The sequence below is a fragment of the Diceros bicornis genome, chromosome 28 (assembly GCF_020826845.1).
Source record: "Diceros bicornis minor isolate mBicDic1 chromosome 28, mDicBic1.mat.cur, whole genome shotgun sequence".
NCBI classification, from domain to species: Eukaryota; Metazoa; Chordata; class Mammalia; order Perissodactyla; family Rhinocerotidae; genus Diceros; species Diceros bicornis.
In genome coordinates, this window is record NC_080767.1 from 9,186,737 (window position 1) to 9,208,168 (window position 21,432).

The 21,432-nt window shown below is 38.1% G+C and overlaps 1 protein-coding gene across 7 annotated transcripts in view; it reads left to right on the forward strand.

The window, feature by feature from the left end:
- Positions 1 to 21,432, forward strand: part of TGFBR1 (transforming growth factor beta receptor 1) — a 54,027-nt gene that overhangs the window by 23,291 nt on the left and 9,304 nt on the right. For 2 of the 7 annotated variants that reach the window (XM_058523631.1, XM_058523635.1), the window contains exons 2-6: positions 5,281 to 5,526; positions 8,469 to 8,711; positions 13,441 to 13,671; positions 17,427 to 17,594; positions 19,594 to 19,750. In XM_058523631.1, the coding sequence (XP_058379614.1) occupies positions 5,281 to 5,526; positions 8,469 to 8,711; positions 13,441 to 13,671; positions 17,427 to 17,594; positions 19,594 to 19,750 (1,045 nt within the window). Of the gene's footprint in view, positions 1 to 5,280; positions 5,527 to 6,858; positions 6,977 to 8,117; positions 8,253 to 8,468; positions 8,712 to 13,440; positions 13,672 to 17,426; positions 17,595 to 19,593; positions 19,751 to 21,432 lie in introns of those variants that run through there. The other 5 variants (XM_058523632.1, XM_058523637.1, XM_058523636.1 and 2 more) reach the window with 5 other exon arrangements.

Genomic DNA, 21,432 nt, shown 5'->3' on the forward strand with positions numbered 1-21,432 from the left:
AATTCTTATTTTATTTTACCTTAAACTATGTTACTATATCATATACATTTAACAGCAATCCTATATTCAGTAAAAACTCTGATTTAGAATCGTGAAATACAATTTTGAAATTCCCTCGAGATAAACCCTTATTTGGTTAAGTGTTGTGTTATATGATGTTTGTATTTGTCTAGTGACCTGTTCTTATTGAAAGACTCTTGTTAGGAGAAGCCCTTTAGCACTGACGTTCTCAAACTTGCCATAATGTAATCTTGCCATAATGTAATGACCTCTTTGAAAGGAAACGTACAAAATGTATTTTTCATAGTGTTATTTACATTGTATAGACATGAAACTAGATATAAAACTGTTATGTTTTTGGCTCATTTACAACTGTAAATCAAGTCTGCAAATTAAATACAAAGACAACTACAAAACTAGCAAAATTCAAATTAATATAATTATTCAGTGTGACAGATGATGTTTAGGTTTCACAGTAGAAAAAAAATAGCCTTAGGTCTGATTCCATTTTAAATCTGTTTCTGTATTTTAACTTCAGCCATACTAAAAGCTGCAAGTGCTGATTCCCCTAAGTGGTGTTATGCAAGGTGGTATTCATGACTTCAAGGCTTTGTAAGTTCAGGATAATCAGACCTCATACCTAACCAAAACACTTGCCAGCAAGCATTCCTCAAAGACCAATTTTAATGCGATGTCAGCTGTTGTGTTCACTTGAAGATGATGTTAACATTATGACATAACTGAAAGCTTTATTAAATGTTTTTCTAAACCAGTTAATGTTGGAAGTGAGAATGGAAAAATGTCATTGCATACTTACAACCACATTTACTGCTAATGAACTTTTTCAAATTTTACCATAAGGATGGGACCTATGTAATGCTTGTGTCCTATATGGTATTGGCTGTTAGACTATTGGCTTTTTTAAAAAAATTATTTTATTGAGGTCATAATAGTTTATAACATTGTGAAATTTCAGTTGTACGTTATTATTTGTCAGTCACCATATATATGTGCCCCTTTACCCCTTATGCCCACCCCCAACCCTCTTCCCCTCTGGTGACCTCTAATCTGTTCTCTTTGTCCATGTGTCTATGTATCTTCCACACATGAGTGAAATCATGCAGTCTTTGTCTTTGTTTGGCTTATTTCACTTAAACATCACACCCTCAAGGTCCATCCATGTTATTGCAAATGGGACAATTTTGTCTTTTTTTTATGATTGAGTAGTATTCCATTGTGTATATATACCACATCTTCTTTATCCCTTCATCAGTTGATGGGTTCTTAGGTTGCTTCCATGTCTTGGCTATTGCGAATAATTCTGCAATGAACATAGGCGTGCGTTAAGTCACTTTGAATTGTTGATTTCAAGTTCTTTGGATAAATACCCAGTAGTGGGATAGCTGGGTCGTATGGTATTTCTATTTTTAATTTTTTGAGCAATCTCCATACTGTTTTCCATAGTGGCTGAACCAGTTTGCATTTCCACTGGCAGTGTATGAGGGTTCCCTTTTCTCCACATCCTCTCCTACATTTGTTATTTTTTGTCTTGGTAATTATAGCCATTCTAACAGGTGTAAGGTGATATCTCATTGTAGTTTTGATTTGTATTTCCCTAATGATTAGTGATGTTGAACATCTTTTCACGTGCCTGTTTGCCATCTGTATATCTTCTTTGGAAAAATGTCTGTTCGTATCCTCTGCCCATTTTTTGATCGAGTTGTTTTTTTGTTGTTGAGTTGTATGAATTATTTACATATTTTGGAGATTAACCCCTTGTCGGATATATGATTTGCAAATTTTTTTTTTTTTGCCATGCAGACGCTCTTTATACTGTTGGCTTTTGAATATACGGTGAATGTACAATGCCTATATCACCATATGCTCTGATGATTCAAGTTCCCTGTATTTTCACTCTTTCACTTACAATTACCATGAAACCTTTGCTCATGCAGTATGCCATGAGGACATTTGGCCTGAAGGAGATCTTAGCACAACTGAAAAGCAGCGGTGAAAGCCTCCTGACAGTACTTGTTTAGATGGTGGTTACTCATGATCCAGAGTTTATCATTCATTTCATATTATCTTTTAAATGAAAATATTTTTAAAAATTTTGTACACAATTCTTAGGCTCCTCTTCTCCCTCATATTTGTGACCTCCTGTTTGGGAAACACTGCTTTAGCAAATGTTTTTCTTATCACTGTCTAGGAGTCCAGGGTTCAAAGATGAGACAACAAACCAAATTAAAGGAAACTTGGCCCTTCTTAATATAAGGAGAGAGTTTAATTGCAAACTATAAATAAATTGATTTGTGCTATCCTAAAGGTATGCAAAGAGGGCTTTGGGAACATTGGACGGAGCTGCCCAGTTATCTTAAACGTAGGGGAGAGGTTTAGAGTACATCATGGAAAGAGCTTGTTTGAATAGGGTCTTAAAGGATGAGAGAGTGGGTTTAAACTAGGCAGAGAGATTGTATGTGTGAAGACCAAGGTCATGAAAGACATGATTATCATAATGGTGAGAAGTATGTGGCCCTGGATAGCGTTTGTAATATGAGCAGTAAGTTGAAATTCAAAAGTAAAAGTCTTAATTGTTAGACCAGGTGTTTAGCTCTTATTTCATATACTCCAAGGGAGCCATGGAGATCTTAGAACTGGGAGTATATTCACGGCAGTATTTTTTTTTTTTTTTTTTGTGAGGAAGATCAGCCCTGAGCTAACATCTGCCAATCCTCCTCTTTTTGCTGAGGAAGACTGGCCCTGGGCTGACATCTATACTCGTCTTCCTCCACTTTATGTGGGACGCCGCCACAGCATGGCTTGACAAGTGGTGTGTCAGTGCGCGCGTGGGATCCGAACCTGCGAACCCTGGGCCTCCGCGGCGGAGCGCACGCACTTAACCACTTGTGCCACTGGGCAGGCCCCCACGGCAGTATTTTTTATATATAGCAGTTAGCATATCATATTGTAATGTTCTCCTTCACTAGTCAGTGGAGCTCTTCAAGAGCTGTGACTGTGAGTTATTAATCTTTGTATACTAAGCTTTGGTAGAGTAACTGATAAAGCTAATGTTTAGAAAACATTGGTTGAATGACTAATCATGAGTAAAGAAGATTCAGGAGAGAATGACGACAGTCTCCTGTGGTGGTGGTTTTAATCTTTTGTGGGTGACAGACCCCTTTGTGATTCTGTTGAAAGCTATAAACCTTCTCCTTGAAAATCCAAATACATACAATATTTGGCCTACACTTTCATGGGATTCATCTACCCCTGAAACCAGTTCATGGATTTCTGATTCAGAATCCCCCCTTAGGAAATTATACCCCGGGAACCTATAATCACTACCCAGACCTCAGCATGAGTAACTGCTGTCTCCTTTAACAGTCTTTAAATGTTGGATTATGATTGTGTCTCTTTCTTATACTTTTCTTGAGTTCTTGTCATGCTGGAGAGGAGTTAAGTCAAATAGCTGAACTACTATGAAGAAAGAACAAATTTTTTATAATGATTAAGGTAAAACTTTGCTGGTCTGTAAAGATAATAGACAAGTGTGCTGATTAAGCCAGCAACCAGGAAGCAGCTGCTTGAGGAGATCCTGACATTCCTGAGTTGGGTTTAGCAAGTGAGGTGGGCGTCCGCAAGATCACCCTCAGGCTCAATGATTTGCTAGAAGGACTCAGGACTCAGAAAAGCTGTTATACTCATGATTATGGTTTATTACAGTGGAAAGATACATATTAAAATCATCAAAAGGAAAAGGCACATGGGACAAAGTCTAGGAGAAACCAGATGCAAGCTTCCAGGTGTCTTCTCCCAGTGCAGCAGTACAGGTGCACTCCGTAGCTCAGCAACAGTGTGACAGCATGTGTGAAGTGTTGCCAACCAGGGAAGCCCAGCGGAGCTTTCAAGTCCAGGGTTTTTAGTGGGGCTCAGTCACAGGCTTGCAGCTTTCTTATCAGGGAGAATATTTCAAGGGATCAGAGATCATCTCCTGGGAATTGGCCAAGGGCCAGTCCTGAAGACAGGCCTTTCTTGGGAAGGTGCAGGGTTTAAGCAACTCAGGCCTGCTGAGTTAACCTGTTCCTGCACACAAGTTAGCTCTTCAGAGATTTAGCTTTCTTCTGGCCTGCCTGTCTGCCTAGCCACTCTTTTTCTAGATGCAGTAGACCTCCTTAGTCTCATCGTACATGGCCATTCCACATACTGGGACTCTTCCTTTTTTCTTGCCTACAAGTGGTTGGAAAGTTTGATTGGACTTAAGGACGTATCTGTGCTTTGCAGTTTCGTGAGATCATAGTGAAATATAAGTGCCCATTCTATCATTCATCTAACAAGTATTTTTTGAATGCTGCTATGTACTAGGCTGAGAGCTAGTTGTGGATTTATAGAAATGATTAATATGGGTCTCAACCCTCGAGGAGCTTAGAGTTTCATGGTGGAGAAAAAAACAAAAATAGCAATTCTGGTAAGCAGTGTGTGTTTTGGGGAGCACTTAACCTCGTTGGAGAGCATGGTGGAGGGTGTGTGTATCTGTGTATATGGGAAGGTGTTGGTGATAATTAGAGGGAGACTTCCCTAAAGGAGTCACTCCTCGAGTTGAGCCGTGAAGATCAAGTAGATACAAGTGGGCTGGAGCTAGTGTCTCTCCAGTCGTTTCTGTAGCCGGGTTGCCTGTGTGGTTGGAGCATGTATGTACTGTTACTGGTGCAGTCTTCTTGGCTTACTGAGAAGTACCCGCAGCTACAAGATACATGTCTTTCTCAGGGTTTGCACAAAAGAAACGAGTGTCTAGCTCAATACAAATCTATTTCCATTACTCCGTTACCATAAACCCACCTAAATGACGTTTCCAACCTACAGTGAGTAGGTAGTAGTATTTTCACGCATTGCTCCCCAGTGGGGGAGTATGTAAATGCACAGTTTAGGGCTGGTAGAAATAAGTGTAATCATTAAAAATTTAAATGTACTTTTTTCAAATGGGAGGGCAAATGCTTGCCTTAGGTTGATGACATTGCATGTAACAATTTTTCTATACTTGGAAGCAAAAATGTTTTAGAAAAAAACCTGGGTCCAAATTTCATCACACTAGGCTCCTACATGTGTGTGCTCTTAACAGAATTTGGAATTTCTAAGAGTAACAGAGCTTTTTTTTTTGAATAGTGCAAAGAAATTGTATGATTATAATAGGATTAGGAATGTATTATTATAGTGAATATGGGATAATTTCAAATTATTAACCTTGAGAATTTTTTCTAATAGAATCTTGTTCTCTTTTTCTAGCATTACAGTGTTTCTGCCACCTTTGTACAAAAGACAATTTTACTTGTGTCACAGATGGGCTCTGCTTTGTCTCTGTCACAGAGACCACAGACAAAGTTATACACAATAGTATGTGTATAGCTGAAATCGACCTAATTCCTCGAGACAGGCCATTTGTGTGTGCACCGTCCTCAAAAACTGGGTCTCCTACTACAACGTTTTGCTGCAATCAGGACCATTGCAATAAAATAAAACTCCCAACTGTTGGTAAGTTGTTGTGTAAGATATTTTTTCTTGATACTATAAGAAAACCTCTTAGACTCTGACTATGATTTTAGAACTGGAAGGGATCTTAGGAATCGCCTACTCCAGCTTGTTCAGTTTAGAGGCAAGAAGTAACTTGTCCATAGTTGCAGAGTTATAAGAGTAGCCAAGATCCTCACTCCTGGGTGTGTGTTGAAATGGTGGTTCCTATAGTAGACTTTCTCTGAGGTCTGTTATGTCTAAAAGGGTAGCCTCTTAAAAGGGAGTTCTGACAAAGCCCACTACGGCAGTGTGTCCTCAGAGTGTCCCTACATTGTCCTCAGAGTGAATTTCTTCTTCCTTGTATAATGCTCCAGTCTTTTAAAGCAATCAATAATGAGAGCAGCACTCAACAGTCCAAATGCCCTTTTGTAATTTCATCTTGCCTTATGACCTTTATGTATAAATTGTATATGATTTCTAGGTTTTTGGTCCTTCACCATAGTTTACATTTTAAAATGTCCTGGCAGAGCCAGGAATTTGAAGGCTTCATAAACTCTTAGGATAAGATTCTGGTTTAAGATGTTAGTCTGAGCATATGTATTTAACTCTTCTATCACTTTCCTCAAATCCCAAATTCCTACTGTAATAATCAAAGGAATATAAAAATGGGGGAAACATATTAATGCTAGCAGAATTAATGGAAGAATACCACCCACACGCCTACACTTGGGAGGAACTTTTGCAATTTATAGTGCAGATGACATCAGACTAGTGAAGAATTGAAAAGAAGTATTTTAAGTATTTAAGTATTTTAAGAAAAATTTTACTACAAAAAGAAGTAAGTGAAAGGACCTCTTACAAAATCCCACCAGTACCTTACGCAGAGAGGGTTGGGGTGGTTGGGTTACAGGGGCAAACTCTCAGTTCTCCTTTCGGAAGCACCTGGTTTCATTGCTCAGAGAGGCAGACCACAGTGCTCACTTTCCCCTCAGTTTGTCCAGGTGTCATGCTAATAAAAGTAAGAAGCACTGCTGTAGTTCAGGGGAAAAGGCCCATTCTGCCAGTTACAGAGGGGAGGCAGTCCTCCACCTAGTGCAGGTGACAACAGCAAAGGAAAGCCAGATCTTCAGCCTGATAGGGAAGCTCCCGTGGCAAGGCTCTGTCACACTGTAATTTTTATGACTTTTATATAGGCATGGGCAATTCTCATAAGACAGAGAAAATGGTAATTCCAGAATTTCCCATTTCCATTGTTTGGCCTTGAAATATCTGAATGGAGACTCACAAAGCTTGTAAAGAACTCACTTCATTTCTAATGCTAAACATACATAAATTCTTCATTCCCAGGTCCCTAATAAGCAAACAGCAAAAAAATTACCAACTGAAAAGATTCAGTGGTTCAAAAGAAGTGAACTGAACTGGATAAATCATAGTAGATGTCATCCCGTGAGATAGATTTACCATATGATGGGTAAGAACTCTCAGGCAGCCCAAGGTCTGTCTGTTTTCAGTTACTCACTGTGAAATGAAATGAGAACATTTCACAGTTGTTCAAGATCGCTTTCAGATGAAAAGCTCAATTGATGAATTATTTTTTAAAATGCAATATTGAAAGTGAACAGCAGACTGGATACAGTACTTTTATAGTCAAGTGTGAGACAAGCTTAAGGCAAGACAAGCTTGAGAAATTGTGTTACAATTCAGAGAAAAAGACAGTTGGTGAGCAAATTAAGAGATATAGAGGGCAGATAGAGGTGATCCAATATGCTTAGTTTAAAAATTCCAGAAAAAAACATAAAAGTAGACAGAAGAGAGAATACTATGCAAAATTAATGAAAAAATACTTAACCGTAATACATATAATGAAAAAACATATCAATTTCAAGAATAAAGAAAAATATTTATGTACGTATTCAGCACAAGTGAACACTGGTTACCTATAAAAGGAAAAAAAAGTTCAGATTTTCTGTTTTTTTTAAATAACAGAAGGCAATGGAACATCATATATTGTTACCCCCAAATTCTTTAGAAGAGCCAAGATTTTTCATATATAAAGGCAATGGCCAACCATTTTTAGGTAATTATTCAGTGTATAAGGACCCATATACTCTTCCTGAAAGAAATTACTAGAATTTTAGGATTCTATATCATAAGAAATCAATCCAGATAAAGATCTCAAGAATGGGAAAGATGTGATATGAAAGAAATGATGGTGAACAGTGAACCATCAAGGCTCAAGATGAATGCCAAAATAATTGTAATTAATGTGTTTCTGAAACGATGAAAAAATTAAAAGAGATAATGAGAAAATAAATGATCTTGAATTAAAAGTCCAAATAGTTAAAATAGACTAGAAAGTTATACACATGCAAACTCTATTTAAAAAAAGACAAAGGATATATTTTTCATGAACAAAATTGATGGAGATATATGTATACACACACTAAAATGCGAGTTGTTTTGGGGTGGTGAGGCTGTAGATTTTTTTTTTTTTTTTTTTTTTTTTTTACTTTTGCTCATTTGTATTTATACATTTTTTTTTTCCTGCTATGAGCATATACTGGCCTTGGAATAAGAAGACAAGCCAAAACTACTTAAAAAAAGAAGATTTAAGAAGACGTTAATGGGAGTTGTTCCAGATTATTGGTTCTTTCATTAGTGACCTGAGAGTGATAAATGAGGAGGTCCTAGAATGTTGGAGGTAGCTGGCCTTGTTCTTTAGATGATGGCTGAAGAATATAGGAAGAGTAAGTAGATGTTGACGGAGCTGGTGATCATAAAAAGAGGGCGAATGGTAGAAGACTGAATGGTTCACTTGTTCTGGGTTAGAGGCCTTTGAGCTCCTGTAATGGGGCTCTGTGACTAATGGTGGTAGTGGCCAACTGCAGGAATTGTGGAGGATTAGGAAATGGTGGATGCTACCTACAGTGTTTTTATTGTCGTTGATGTTTATTTCACTTGAGGCCCTTTTTCAGGAAAGCCATCGTCTGGCCTTGGTCCCGTTGAACTGGCAGCTGTCATTGCTGGACCAGTCTGCTTTGTCTGCATCTCACTCATGTTGATGGTCTATATCTGCCATAACCGCACCGTCATTCACCATCGAGTGCCGAATGAAGAGGATCCTTCATTAGATCGCCCTTTTATTTCAGAGGGTACTACGTTAAAAGACTTAATTTATGATATGACAACATCAGGTTCTGGATCAGGTAATGTAATTGTTTTTTCTTGTTCCTAAGAAGTCTTCTTAAAATTAACTATATCATTTATTTTATTAGTTGGCTAAGCCAGTTGGTTTAGTTCATTAAAACTTGGGATAGTGTGAATACTATTCCATCTTTGAGCCTAATACAGGTCTTTAAGCTTGATCTATATCTGACTGTGGCTAGTTTAGTATAGACAGATTAGAATGTACTTGTGCTGTTGAAATAAGTCAGCAAGTCAGCTTCATGTTTGTATGAATGTCAAAGCATTCTCACCTTCTCATGACTCTGAGATAGAAAGAATAGGGACAGTTATTCTCATATAGGTGAGGCTGAAGTTCAAATGATCTGCAACTATTCATTCTATTCAGAATTGTTTAGCTGCTTTATTTTTGTGTTTGAAAGCAGGCACGACAGAAAATGTGTTTGGAATTGTGAAGGTTATTTGCTTTTTTAACATGAAATTCCTGTCTTTTGCTCAGGCCTAGTTTTTTATTGAAATAATGAGTTTTTAGTTATTTTTCTCACTTAAGAAAAAAGTCTAACTGCCTTATTATTTAATATAACTGTATGGATCCACGGCCCATCTGATGTTTGCTTTCCTCAGTTGTTTGTGGATTTTTGTGGGATCAGACATAGACTGGCTAATGGCCAGAATCATCTCCTGAAGTGGATTTTGGCATAGCAGTGCTTCATGTTTAAACCGAAGGGGATTTTTTACTTTTTCTTGCTTGTGCTTTGGAAGGATACTAAGAGAGGAAGACCCCTATCCTCTACACTACTATAATTTGACAGTTGGACAGGAAACAAGTGATCTAGATTCCAGTGCAAGCTTTGTCATTGATTGGCTGTCTGACCTTGGTTAAACCATGCTTCCTCTCTGGGCTTCTGTTTCCTCATCAGAAATATGGAACAGATACTGTTGGTAATAATACTTAAGGTGGTTTGTTAGGACTTTTCAATGGATATGCTATCCTTTGAAAAGTATAAATCAACTTCAAATAAGGGCTAGATTCATGGATAAAATGAAGATTTGAAAATAGATATAATGAAAATTTCACTAATTTTATAATCAAGTGACTAAAGGAACATTAAAGCAGAAATTGTGACTAGGGGAAGAATATGACTCTGAAGCACAAAATCACATCTGATAATACAGAAAATTCACATAATGACAAATGTCTATTTATTTTAAGGAAATGAATATATATTGATGTATATCCATATCTGTTCATTCATTTAAGTATGGAGAAACCAATTTCATGACCTGAAGTCTTCTGTAGAATTTGGCCATATATAATCAATAAGGGAGTTCTGTTATGACTACTAGGACACATATAGGCTTGCACTGGAGCTTAGGTCTCTTAAGGCAGCCTTTAGGAACCCCTGAGACAGTTGTGAGGAGGGAGGCAAGGAGAGGTTGGATTGAGATTTAGCCTTAGTACTGAAGATGTGACAGTCTTTGGGCAGGAGTGGTGGAGGAGTGGAGAGAGATTGTTTAGGGCTTCCTGGGGTTCCCCATTGATTCTGAGTTAGTCCAAAGGGCTCCCAAAGAAGATCTGGCTCATTCTAGAAGTCATCCTGGACCCAAAAACTATGACAAGCAAGGACCAAAGTCACAGAAAAGCAGGGTGGCTACAGATCATTTGGAATTAATCCCTTGGACCTGATCTCTTGTTACCAGACTTACGTCCAGGGAAGTCAGAGCAGCTCTGGCCACTTGGCACAGTGGTGTGTATGAAGCCTCAAGGGGAACAAGCCTACCTAAAGAATTAAAAGAAATTGCTATCTGGATGTCAGTTGATTTCTGAATAAGGATACATTTATTTGCCTTTTAAGATACAGACATGAAGTAAAGAATGGAATTATTCTTTTTCCATTTTATCTGTATTTCTAGATCCATCAGAGACCACAGCTCTATTGTCTGAAAGCTTCTCTCCCTCCTTTTATGCCTTACCCTGCAAAAACTTGTCGATGTTGTTTGCTAGCTCTATGGCTTTGGGCAGTTAGCTGATGTCTCTTGCCTGGGTTATTTCATCTTTAGAATGAAAGTAATGAACCCTGCCCTGTGCTTGTCATCGGATTGTTGTGAGGTTCAAATGAGATAAGATGTTTGTGTGAAAGCATTTGGTGAATTGTGAAGTTATGTCCAAATGACAGGTGTTACCCTTACTGAAAAGATATTTGGAAGAAAAATCTGACATACAGTATCAATTTACTGCATGGTACAAAAAAGCTTAGTTTAAGGCCTCCTTTCCCTGTCATAGTTCATTGTGTGCTGAATGGCCTCCAGATTTATCCAGACAGAAGCTGTCTTTTGTTGAATGATAGCAAAAAATGCCATCTCTTTCCCTTCTATAAAGCCTAATGCCACGTCATGCGTGGGACTCATGCCTGTGAGTAAGTAAAATGTCTATACATAATAGCCCTTTTAGTTCTTTCAGTCATTGAGGAAAAAGTAAAATGAAACTTTTCGTGTTATGAATTCACATGTTTATTACTCAGTACCATGAACATAAGTGAGGAAAAGCCCTATCTCGCTCGCTCTCTCTCAAAGACTGTGCTTTATAGCTTGGGAACTACAGGTAAGACAGTGGAGAGCTGGGTTCTGGCAGCTCTAACCTTGAAGGTAACCTAATCCCTGTTGCATTAATTTGAATCACAGGTTGTGCATGTGCCCTTACTTAAGCTGTCATTAGACTATAAAGTGTGTGTGAGCATGCACATGTGTGCCAGTTTTTGAAAGAGAGTGAGTCTGTTAGGCCAGTGTTCGTTATGTCTTGTTCATGCTTACGATCTCTTATAATGTATGCATGTTGTTCAGATCTTATTTCTGTTGTTCACTGCATGTGAAGCTGCTTGGACCCTGTTTCCCTGTTGGAGTTTTCTCTCGAGCAGTTCTAAAGGTACAGAAAAGTAAAGCAGAGAATATAGAGATCCAAATTCGGCCTGTTTGAGAGAATTATTACTTTTTAAAAATGCTCAGGTATTCATATGGGTTATATTAACCAATTATAGATAATATGATGAATCTAGATTTGGCTTTTAATTCTAGTTCTGCATCTAGAATCCAGTGGTGATGGGGAAGCTAAAAATTTTCCTTGTCCCATTAGCCTTTCTTGACCATACCATTTTCAGGAGTCCTGAATGTGTCAGGTATTTTCATACTTCCCGTTTGTGATTCCTGTTTCTTCTTTATTCTTTGCCTTTCTAACTTTCAGATTGGCCTCCTGAAATTAACTCTTAAATGTACTTTAAATCTGAAGTACATGTTGTGGCCCTGTTCAGAGGCTTTAAGAAAATTTCGTAAATTAGTATCTACACTAAACAGCATAATTAGGAATTGATTATTCATAATACAAAAGAGCTCCTTGATTTAAGTAAGGATTTTTCACAAATCTATTTTTAACTAGCAGTCTCCTTATAAACATAAAAACAATTGTTTATGATTAGACTGCTAACTACTTTGTAGGAGGTGGGGAGGATAGAGAGCAAGAGGAGGGAAGGACCCGTTTGAGAAACTTAAAGATGAAAAGAGAAAAACTTCTGATCACTTTAAAGACTTAACATTTAGATTTATAAGCATTTCACATCAGGGAACCAAAGAGAGCAGATAATTTCATTTACTATCATTGGGTTAATTTGATCCAGCAGGCAACTCTGAATATAGATTGTAAATGATACAAATTATGTGTAATAGATTATATAAGTAAAATACTAGTGTAGAACATGATGTACACTGGTATTTTAGTTGTCAGCATCAGTATAATTTAAGAAGACAGTTCCTTACTCCATGAGGATGTGATATTAAGTGAATTGGAATAGGCCCAAATATAGTGTTACTTCATTGTTTTATGTAGTTAGTAAATTCTTTTCTGTAAATGAAATAAGTGTGGCACTATTTAAAAATATGTATTTAAGAGGTAAGGCAAGTTCAGTTGGTGAAAAAATGCTGATGTCCCCTTACCAAGGTAAGTTAGTTGGTATCATTCTTGGAGATACTAGTGTTGCCTAGGCAGCTAGTTCCCAGCAAGTAAATCACTTGTCTTGAAATGGTTTCTGTGATAATTTTTACTGATTTATTAGAAGTTAGGCCAGAATTTACTTCCGTGTTTCTAGTGTTCACATACTTTTCTCTTCCCATCAGTAAAACCATTACCAGATTCATCTTTCTAAAATAAGACTTTTAAATTATTTTTCCCCATTCATGGCCCTGTTTCAGAAATCCCTCTTTTGTCCACAGCTCTCATTGGTCGTCTTGAGCCTGGCTTTCAGTGCTCTTCGTATTCTGGTGATAGCGTACCTACCTTCTGTTCCACTGTTTTACCACATACATCCCCGTTCTGTTGATCTACACTGGTTCCCTAAACGTGTCTCATTCATTTCCTCCTCCTGCCTTTGCCTGCATTCCTCCTACCTAAACACCTTACCGCCTTCTTTTCTCCTTTGGTCCTATCCCTTCCGTAAACAACAGTCTAAATTCAACTTACTTTACAAAGCCTACCTTGACCCTCTGGGCAGGAATTTCTGGGTTCTTTTATTGTATTTATTATTTTCCTTTTATCATGAATTACTCTTTTTGCGAATGTAGTCTTTAGCTCCTCAGTGAGACTAAATTCCTTACAGGTAGAGCTTAAGGAGTTATACCTTTCTAGGTCACTCTTTTATGCCTGTCGTGGTGTTAGAAATACTATAGTGATTGTTTATATTGACTACTATTTATTTTTACCTTTAGGTTTACCATTGCTTGTTCAGAGAACAATCGCAAGAACTATTGTGTTACAAGAAAGTATTGGCAAAGGTCGATTTGGAGAAGTTTGGCGAGGGAAGTGGAGAGGAGAAGAAGTTGCTGTTAAAATATTCTCCTCTCGAGAAGAACGTTCATGGTTCCGTGAGGCAGAGATTTATCAAACTGTAATGTTACGTCATGAAAACATCTTGGGATTTATAGCAGCAGACAATAAAGGTCAGTAACATTTGCTGCTCCTTTGGGTATAACAAAATCTAGTTAAGTCTTTCTATAGATATGGCTGCTGAACATTGTCAAGTGTGATGAGAAATAGATGTGTCGTATAGATTAGACCCATTAGTCAATTGGAATATGTTAGTAGCCTTTTGAAACAGGAACTTTTTAGATTTTCTTGACTCGTGACAACGTGTTACTCAATCTCTAATTGTTTTATAAAATGTAAAGAGCCATAAAGAAGCCATGTGCTTTTGTTATTCTTGGCAGTTAGTTATTGAGTATAGACATAACATAGAAAAAATTTATAAACTCTGGGTGCTCAAAATTTTGAGGTAGGATAGGGCCCGGATACCTGTTTCCTTTTAATCTCTTCCTGACCGTTAGGGTGTTCTAATATGTACTAATGACATTATTTACAGGGAGAGTAAAAAGAACTTCTCAATGTGTTCTGCGTTTTAAGTTGCCTGGGGCTTAATAGATTAATCTATTAAGTAAACTCGGTTAAATTGAGAAATAGTTTCTCCAAAACCGCCTTGCCGTGGGTGACCACGTGGACACTTTCTTGCCTCTGGTGCAGATGCTTGAGGCCCAGGGTCTGATCAGAGGCTGAGGAAGCAAGGAGGCTTCGAGTGAGAGTCCAAGTGGTCCCTGAGCAGTGATTTCAGACTCTACTTCAGCTACTTTCTTGGCTTCAGTTACTGCCCTTGTGCCCACAATTCCTGGGGTTATAGCTTCTGTCAGAGGTTGTGTTACAGCTCTCCTCATCCCCAGCCTGAGTCAAATGTATTTCCCAGCTTTCCTATTTAAAAAAAAAATGCTGTTTCTATCTTTTTTAGGTTGGCCAGAACCGTAGCCATGTTTTTTCTTCTCTCCATTCCCGTTTTTTTCCAACAATGTTTATTGCTTCAAAATATTAACAGTGTTTAATCTCAGTTGGCGATTCTGGGTGATTTTATGATTTTCCTTTTTGCTTCTCTGTATTTTTAAATTTATTTACAACAAGCATTTTTATTTGTTTATTTTTTAAAGGTTTATTTGTAGAAAATGTCCAATATATAGAAAAGTAGAGAATAGTATAACGAACCCCCGTCGCCCACCTTCAACAACTAAACTCACTGCCAGTCGTATTTGATCTCTGATTCCACCTACACTGCCCCTAACTAAATTATTTGAAGCCAATCCCAGATAACATATCTTTTCATGCTTAAACATTTTCGGTTTGTATCTTTAGATTATGAGGAATCTTTTTATGAAACATAACCACACCAACCATTGTCAGTTTTTAAAATGACATCAAATATCTGGTCAGTTTCAAATTTTTGCAGTTGTCTCCTGTTTGTTTTTTTTTTTTTTAAACAACTGGTTATTCACTTTAGGATCCAAATTCCACACATTGCATCTGGTTGATATTTATCTTAAGTCCCTTAAAATCTCTAGGTTCCACCTCCATCTGTTTTTCTTCTTGCAGTTTATTTGTTGAAGAAACTCGATTGTTTGTCTTGTAGGACTTATCACATTCTGGATTTTACTAATTGAGTTCCCATAGTATCTCTGATCTTACTCTTTGTATTATTTGAAAACTGGTAGTTAGAATTAGAGACTGAATCTGATTAAGTTTTACTGGTTTCCTGAAAATGTTATATACTTCCTGTGTTGTGTACTTTCTCTGTATCACATCAGGAGGCATGTAATGTTTGATTATCTCTTTTCTGTGACTTGGGGGCAGTGATGGATGTGATGGATATAGGCAGTGATTATCAATGGTTACTACCAATTCAACATTACTTAATTTAAAAACAAAGCAAATAAACAAAACAGCGATCGTAGTCTAAGTCCTTAGTTTTCATTTTCTTCAGCCTTTGACACCATTTAGCTTCTCCCCCAACTCTCAAAACAACCTTTATTATATTCTGTGACTAGATTTTCTTTATTTCTTGTTTCTTAATAGTCATCTTCATTTTCTGAAACTCTTCTTACTGATTCATGTGAAGGGTCTAATTCTGCAAATAGTAATTGCTCCCTTAAAAAACTTACCCACATTTGTGGCTTCAGACTCTGCCGTGGTGGTGACTTTCATATCTGCATTTTGAGGCTCAAACCTCACCCAGGCCCACCACGTCTTAGGCGTGTTCCACTTGCAGACACACTGGCACAAAACGCTGCTGCTGCCGTGCCCTGAGCTTTCTCTTCCCCTTTGCTTCAAGCAGCGGCCAAGCTGGTGCTGTCATCTGGTGGTCACCATGGGAACTAGCTGACCCTGCTGGCTCCTCCCTACCTCTCCTCTTTTCTTTGTCAGGGGTTAATGGACTTTGCCCAGAACCTAGCCCCTCTACCCCATTCCCTTTTCCGTTATCCTTATCCTCCTGATTTAGTTAATTCCACCTCAGACAACCCTTTATATGTGCACAGCCTCCTACATATCCTTTTTCCTTCTGCCTCTCGTCAGTTACCTCAGAAAATCTTCCTTTCTTCCATCTTCCTGTGTTCCTATTTATTTCTTGCAGTTGTGAGCCTTTCAGAATTCAGTCATGATTAATAAGCATGCAGATAAAGCTAGTGATGCACCTGTCAAGGAAAACAAAAGGTACAAGTTTGAACAGAACCAGTTTATAAAGTTTATGAAGAACAAGTTTATAAAGAACTAGTATTGTGAATCTCTAAATCCTTTTGAAAGTACCCAGAAATCCGTCTTCTGGAAACATCTCCTTCCTTAATCTCTTCTAATCAGAGTTGCTTTCTCAACCTTCAAAACACAGAAGTTTTATGTCAATTTGGGGTTTTTGTTTTTTACAACTAATAAAGAAGGAAACAGCACAAAGTTCTTATGTGCCAAGCATTAAACGCGTAAAACACCTATTATCCTGTTTTTTAAGTCTTCTTAATGGTCTTGTAAAGTAAGGTATTCTTGTGGAAGAGAAGAAACTGAGGCTCATTGGTTAAGAAACTTGTCTGAGCTCACGCAGTCAGTAACAGCCAGGCGCTGGATTCCAACCAGGTCAGAATGACTCCAGGATACCCCGTTCACGTATCCACTTACAAACGAACTTTTGGAACGTGCATTCCTAGTTGCTGAGGTTCAAAATCACCTTGTGTAAACTAGGTCATTCCCAGCTTTTTCTCCTCCTGACGCTTCAGTTCCTCTCTTGGCTTCTCTGTGTGTCAGCGATACCACTACTTTTATGTTTTTCTAAGCTGGAAACCTTGGAATCATAATCATCATCTCGTCTGGCTTCTTTGTGAACTACATACAGAGTTTGTCATTAAAACTTGCATTTCTTCATTTCAGTTTCCTTTCACTTTTGTCCCATACTGTTCCCTTCCCACTGTGGTGACACTGGGCACCAGATACTTCTCACCTTCCTCCCTTTCTCCTTGTTTCCCTCCCTCCTTCCAGAAACAACCATTCAGCACCTAACCTGAACCAGGCTTTTTTCTAGGCACTAAAGGGTCCTGGCTCTGCTACTGTCTATGTAGACTCAAGATCACCATTGTTTAACTATGATTCCTTGTCTCTTAGATGGGGTTAGTTATCTTTGCCTTATCTCAAGAATAAGGGGCTTACTCTGAGGATCTAAAGGATATGTATGTAAAAGCATAAGACAAATTGAAAATACAATAAAATATATACGAACTTAAAGTACTATCATATTGCAGTTGTGGGATTCAAGATTGAGAGTAAAAAGTGAATAACTTTTGGATAAATAAATTATAACTGTCCTATAACCCATGTGAAACATTGTTATTCTACTTTGTAGACAACGGTACATGGACTCAGCTCTGGTTGGTGTCAGATTATCATGAGCATGGATCCCTTTTTGATTATTTGAACAGATACACAGTTACTGTGGAAGGGATGATAAAACTTGCTCTGTCCACGGCAAGTGGACTTGCCCATCTTCACATGGAGATTGTTGGTACCCAAGGTAACTTGAAGCAATCCTGTTATTTAAGCTTGAAATTCCCATTAATGTAATATCTGTTCAGAAAATTTTTGTAAGAAGTCAGCCTAATTGGAGATGTTTTAAAATGAATTTTTAGATGAGAATATTTTATTTTTTCTGTTGAAAATTTCAGATGGAGCTGGGAACCTGGGAATTTGTTTAGAGATTCTTTAGTCATTGTAACAACACTGATATTTTTGTGAGTTCTTAAAAGTAGCATTCAGTCTTACTTGTGATTTTTGAGGATCTTGATTTTAAAATTGAAGTTTAAGAGAATGTATTTTTATGTATAGTATCAAATGAAATGTGAAAATGCTTTGTAAATATCAACATACTATATAAATGTTATCTGGCCATCTAACAATTATATTTGACCCTAAGATAAGGAGACTGCATGAGATACTTTTACAGTTGAAAAATTAAATACTAAGTTTTAGTTATGAAATTTTTACGCTGTGATTTCTGTGCTGTGTGGGATAGCAGATGCCAGTATATCTCTCTGCTCTAGGGATTAACCACTTGCTACCTGATGGCTCCCCCACTCCCCACTTTACTGCACACATGCTATTTCACGTCTTAGCCAGCCCCATCTTTGTAATTATTATTATTGTTGACTATAACTGCTTTATTGAGTTATAATTCACATATCATACAATACACCCATTTAAAGTATACAATTCAGTGGTTTTTCGTATATTCACAGAATTGTGCAACTATTATGACAGTCAATTTTAGAACATTTTCATCACCCCAAAAAGAAACCTTGTACCCAGTAGCAGTGCCTCCCCCTTTCCCCTCAAAATCCTTAGCCCTAGGCAACCACCAGTCTACTTTCCATCTCTAAGATTTGCTTATTCTGGACATTTCATACAAATGGAATCATATGTGATCTTTTGTGACTGGCTTCTTTCTCTTAGCATATTTTCAAGGTTCATCTGTGTTGTAGAATGTATCAGTACTTCAGTCCTTTTTATGGCTGGGAAATATCCCATTGTATGGATTTACCACATTTTGTGTATCCATTCATCTTGATGGATATTTGGGCTATTATGAATAATGTTGCTATGAACGTTGGTGTAAAGATTTTTTGTGGATCTGTGTTTTCAGTTCTCTTGGATATATACCTGGCAGTGGAATTACTGGATCATATAGTAGCTCTGGTAGTTTGAGGAACTGCCAGACTATTTTTTCCAAAGTGCCTGTACCATTTTACACTCCCACCAGCAGTGTACGAAGGTTCCAAGTATTCCACATTGTGATTATTGTTACGGTGTTTTTTTTTTTGTGTGTGTGTGAGGAAGACTAGCCCTGAGCTAACATCCTATACCAATCCTCCTCTTTTTTTTCTGAGGAAGATTGGCCCTGGGCTAACATCCATGCCCATCTTCCTCTACTTTATATGGGACGCTGCCACAGCATGGCTTGACAAGCGGTGTGTCGGTTTGCGCACAGGATCCGAACCTGTGAACCCCGGGCCGCTGAAGTGGAGTGCGCGCACTTAACCGCTGCGCCACTGGGCTGGCCCCATGTTACAATTATTTTTAATAGCACTTTTTCTAGTCGTCAGTATTCAAGGTTGTACATTTAATACTGAATACATTCCAGTTTACAGGCAAAGGAGGTGATCTAGATTCTTGGTTCTTGGACTAGATTATCAGTCCGTGTCTAGAGTTCCTATAAATAATTCACAGGTTGTCAACAAACTAATATCTTTAACCCCCCAGTCTTTGAGTTGTTAGACTCAACATATTTTGGACATCATTGTTGGGAGCATCTAATTTTCTTTGAAGAAACGTAATTTCAGCAACTTTTGGTATAATGATTCACTTGAGGTTGTTAAGTAATGGCCCAGGTATTGCGGGTGATGTGGGCTGAAATGCTTTGATACTGGGATGGGAAGAGATTAGGCTTTTGAACCTAAAGGTGAGAATTGTGATTGGTATTAGCTTTTAAGTAATCATGTTTTGTTTTTTATCTTTAGGAAAACCAGCCATTGCTCATAGAGATTTGAAATCAAAGAATATCTTGGTAAAGAAGAATGGAACTTGCTGTATTGCAGACTTGGGACTGGCAGTAAGACATGACTCGGCTACAGATACTATTGATATTGCTCCAAACCACAGAGTGGGAACAAAAAGGTACACTTGTGAATGAATAGTATTTAACATATTCTGAAATCAGTTTCTTTTCCTTCTTCTTCTCATTTGTATATACTTATCTTTTCTGAAACTCAAACTTGTACTTTATTAGATTGTCCACAGGTAGAAGATGGCATGGTCTTGCCCGCTCTGAAGCCAAGGTTACCTGACTTAAAAAGATGCCTGCTGGGCCGGCTCTGTGGCTTGGTGGTTAAGTGCGCGCGCTGCGATGCTGGCGGCCCGGGTTCGGATCCCGGGTGTGCATTGAGGCACCACTTCTCCATCCGTCCTGAGGCCGAGTCCCACATACAGCAACTAGAAGGGTGTGCAGCTATGACATACAACTATCTACTGGGGCTTTGGGGGGAAAAAATAATAAATAAAATCTTTAAAAAAAAAAAAAAAAGATGCCTGCTGATGAAAGGTGGCCCTTCCACAAAATATTATCATTAGTTATGTTAATTATAATAGCCATAGTAGCTAATGTTTATAGGGTACCTACTATGTGCCAATCATTTTAATGAATCTTTATATATGTTACTCATTTAATGCTCTCCTCAAATGTGCTGTAGCTAGCCCAACTATTTTCATATTTTCTGTTCCTAAGAATATGCCTTTTTCTCTTCCTTAGAACTTTTTCATGTGCTGTATCCTAGAGCATACTTCCCCCTACTGTTTCCCTAACTTGTACTCAGCCTTCCTTTCTCTTTGGAAGCCTTTTCTGGACTGTTAGGTGTTCTTGCCAAGAACTCACATAGCATGCTGAACCACTGAGGCATTTACCACATTATGTTGTAGCTGTCCATTTATTTGTCTGTATATTCCATGGGATTGCAGGCTGCTCGAGAGCAACCTTGTATTCCCAGCATTCGTCACAGTGCCTACAGTAGGTCCTCAGTAAATGTTTGTTGAATCCATGAGTCCTCAAGAGAATCTAACTAGGTAGGTGTCATTACCCTCAATTCACAGATGTGGATACCACCTCATGGAGGTTAAGTGATGTGGCCAGCCTCGTGGGGATGGTAAGCCGAAGAGCAGAGATTGGAACCTGGGCCTTTCTGACCCAAAAGGGCTTGCTCTGTGTATCACAGCATGTTGCCACAACATATCTTCAAACTACTGCCTTGGCCTTGAAGAGAACCAAGTGTTATTCTGTCTAAGTTGTGTTTAGGATTTCTGGACTTAACAGGGACTCGCAGAACTCTCGACTCAGGATTCCGGGACAGTGGTTGCTGCAGGTCTTCGTGGATTCCCATCTGTAACCTTAGTAGGGTTTTTAAAACTTCAGAACCCTGCAATGTGGCATCAATAGGAGGACTGGCATTGACTTTAATCTATTATTTTCTTCCCTGGAGTTTCCCTGCCCTTCCTTTCATCCTGTTTTAGTGAGAAGACTTCTAGATTAAAATATATGATCCTTGCAAAGTACATGACAAAGTAGTTGGTGTACATTAGGACATTTGTCACAGTCACACAGTTGTTACACGTGTGTCTGTCGTTGAAACTAAGAGAAGGCAGATAGCATGACATTGCTGTTTCAGCTTTTCATGGGATTTAGTTGACATCATTAATTTGTAAACCAGTGTGGATATATAGTATTTTTGTTGAGTCTAATATGATCTCAGTTAAGTAATATTGTATGTATATGTCTATCTACGTATAGAGAGATGTCTGAAAGGATG